Here is a 3,432-nt window from a genome sequence, read left to right on the forward strand (position 1 = left end):
GAGAGAGAGAGAGAGAGAGAGAGAGAGAGAGAGAGAGAGAGAGTGAGAGAGAGAGTGAGAGAGAGAGAGTGAGAGAGAGAGTGAGAGAGAGAGAGTGAGAGAGAGAGAGAGTGAGAGAGAGAGAGAGAGAGAGAGAGAGAGAGAGAGAGAGAGAGAGAGAGAGAGAGAGAGAGAGAGAGAGAGTGAGAGAGTGAGAGAGTGAGAGAGAGTGAGAGAGTGAGAGAGAGAGAGTGAGAGAGTGAGAGAGAGAGTGAGAGAGTGAGAGAGAGAGAGAGAGAGTGAGAGTGAGAGAGTGAGAGAGAGAGAGTGAGAGAGAGAGAGTGAGAGAGAGAGAGAGAGAGAGAGAGAGAGAGAGAGTGAGAGAGAGAGTGAGAGAGTGAGAGAGAGAGTGAGAGAGTGAGAGAGAGTGAGAGAGTGAGAGAGAGAGAGTGAGAGAGTGAGAGAGAGAGTGAGAGAGAGAGAGAGAGAGAGAGAGAGAGAGAGAGAGAGGGGGGGGATGGGGGGGAGGCAGCCAGCGCTGCTGCTGACCGCAGGGTACCCCACCACCTGTTTACTCCAGAGGCCAGTGGTCACCCAGGGTGGCAGTCCACGCCCTATTATACTGTGATGAAGGACCATTCTCCTCTGGCATACTTAACCCTCGGCTTTTAGCCGTACTGAGAGTGCTCTACCCCTCAGTGCAGGTTTATGACTGTTGGCGCTGATGACTGGTAAGGCATGCTGCCTACTCTGCCATTTGTCGTAATAATCATCATCATATGATTATCAATGATAACCAGGTATCGGTTAGAGCAACAATTACCGCCGCCTAAAGAAGCAGGTATGGAGGTAGCTGCTAGACCCTCAGGGCTCTCCCCTACCGTGACCAGTGCCACTGTCACCCCACCACCCAGTGATGGTGGGGTGACAGTGACCTCCACAAAACCCACAAATCCATTGGTGACCTCCACAAACCCATCCAGTGATGGGTTTGTGGAGGTGGTTATCTTGAGTTATCTTGAGATGATTTCGGGGCTTTAGTGTCCCCGCGGCCCGGTCCTCGACCAGGCCTCCACCCCCAGGAAGCAGCCCGTGACAGCTGACTAACTCCCAGGTACCTATTTTACTGCTAGGTAACAGGGGCATAGGGTGAAAGAAATTCTGCCCATTATTTCTCGCCGGCGCCTGGGATCGAACCCAGGACCACAGGATCACAAATCCAGCGTGCTGTCCGCTCGGCCGACCGGCTCCCCCTTACTTACTTAGGGTCTTACTTACCGAGTGGTAAGTAAGAGCCAGAGAAGGAAACAAGGGAAACAAGCCTGGTGAACAACAGGGTGGAAGACGTCCAATAACACCAACTAGTGAGGAGTGTGGCCGACAGTATTGTGTGGAGTAAGAAACTGAGCGTGGTGTACCCACCTGACTCTGCAGGCGTGCTACGTCCACATGTCAACTCTCCATGTGTGTATGTTTCAAGAGAAGCAGCAGCAGGCTGTGGAGGCTCTTCTACAAGGGGAAATAGGTGATGTAAAGCTCTCCCCTCTAGATAATCCAACACGGAACAAGAAGATGGATGAATACCTAGTCTACAGGTACAGTCACGGGTATCCACTAGAGTGGGCCTATGAATTAGACGGGGTACACAGAGCACGAAGATTGACCAAGAATGGTAAGCCTACTGATCAACTAGTCATAGTCTGGGAAAAACCTGATCCGCCACCTGACAAGTATTGGTTTGGTGGGTTGTATGCGCCCCCCAGCACGCTCAGGGTGTGGGAGCCGAACCCTGTGGAGTGTTACGAGTGCTGTGGCAGTGGCCACATAGCTAAGTACTGCCGGTGCCCCACACCCAAGTGTGCTCTCTGTTCCGGTCCTCATCCACTGAAGGACTGTCAGTATAAGAAGACCAGAGACCAAAGAAAGCAGGAACAGGAGCAACAGAACACTGCAACAGAAGCAGGGCAACATCCTGAATCTGTGGCTCCGTCTAAACCGCCGCTGAGGTGTTTCAGATGTGGTACGGAAGGAGTCACCATCTGGCACTCAGACTGCACCAACCAGCCAGCCTCCCTTGGCACAAGGAGGCAAGTGCCCGAGACACAACAAGTGCCTACTGATGCCGGCTCTAGTATTGTTGACCCATCAAATAGTGGTGACAGTACCAGCAACGCCCCTGACAGCACACAACAGCCTGAGACAACAGTTAAAGGACAGTTGGCAACCTTGCAAGCACAGGTAGCAGAACTGGCTGAAATTATACAGACGCTACGTCGGGCTCCTTCACAAGAGATGCAGCAGCCTCCACACGGCTGTGTCACAGCCGTGACCTGCTCTGGTAAAGGTTCCTGCGGTGGTGGTGACGGCGGCGGCGGGGGCGGCGGCGGCGGCGGCAGCGGGGGCAGCGGCGGTAGCAGCAGTGGCAGCAGCAGTGGCAGCAGAGATGAGAGCGACAAGGGAGGCGGCGGCAGAGACGTCGTCAGTCAACTCAGGGATGACAGCAGTGTTAGTGACACAAACATTAACTGGAAAAGGAAGTCGATCTGCATCAGCATATTTTAAAATGATTCATGATCTTAACGAACGCGCTCAAGCCAAGTACGAGAATGAAAATGATAATATTCTGAGTGACAATAATTATGCCATACGACTTAGAGAACATTCACTCGCGGACCATCCCGAGTTGCTTCAGTGATCAAGAAACTGATGATGTCACCAGATGTTCCTGACGACACAAAACGCCAGGTTGGTGTGGCTCTTTACGTCGTAGAGTCACTTATTGACACATTGTGCAAGTGGGACGAGGACAACAATGGGACCACCAGTCCTAGGGAGGAACAACACCAAGACGATGGCTGCTGTTGACACAAGAACCATTAGGTTTCTCAGTTGGAACATTCGTAGCATCAACAATCGACTGAATGATCTATTTGCACATGTTACCAGTAACAACATAGATATAATTGCTTTACAGGAGCCCTACACGTCCAACATGATAAACAAAACCCCACCAAAGATCAGAGGGTATGCATCCTATAACAACAGTAACGCCACAGGCCTATTAACATACGTCAGAAGTGATTTACCGCACATTCTTGTGAGCACGTCACACAATGTACACACACACAGTACCATCACTTTCATGTATAAACTACAGCAGGCCACTTCTCATTCCTCAACGTATTTGCCAGAAGCCAGAAACTCAATGTAACATTGCTCCCAGATCTAGACAATCATGGGACAATATACATGGGAGATTTTAATGCTAGACATATTACGCTGGGAGACATTACTAACAACGATAATGGATGCAAATTTATCAAATATGTTTATGACAACAGATTAACCGTGTATACTACGGATACCCAAACTCATTTATTAGGAGGCAGACTTGATTATGTAATGGGTAGAAACCTTGTGCAAGATAGGATGGAATGTTCGTTGGTAAATCAC

The 3,432-nt window shown here is 50.3% G+C and overlaps 1 protein-coding gene across 1 annotated transcript in view; it reads left to right on the forward strand.

The window, feature by feature from the left end:
• Nucleotides 1-2,541, forward strand: part of LOC138372288 (uncharacterized protein DDB_G0284671-like) — a 6,674-nt gene extending 4,133 nt beyond the window's left edge. The window contains exons 2-3 of the mRNA XM_069337569.1: nucleotides 780-968; nucleotides 2,064-2,541. Of these exons, the coding sequence (XP_069193670.1) occupies nucleotides 780-968; nucleotides 2,064-2,541 (667 nt within the window). The remainder of the gene's footprint in view (nucleotides 1-779; nucleotides 969-2,063) is intronic.
• The last annotated feature ends 891 nt before the right edge of the window (nucleotides 2,542-3,432 follow it).

This window comes from Procambarus clarkii, chromosome 38 (assembly GCF_040958095.1).
Source record: "Procambarus clarkii isolate CNS0578487 chromosome 38, FALCON_Pclarkii_2.0, whole genome shotgun sequence".
Taxonomy (NCBI): Eukaryota; Metazoa; Arthropoda; class Malacostraca; order Decapoda; family Cambaridae; genus Procambarus; species Procambarus clarkii.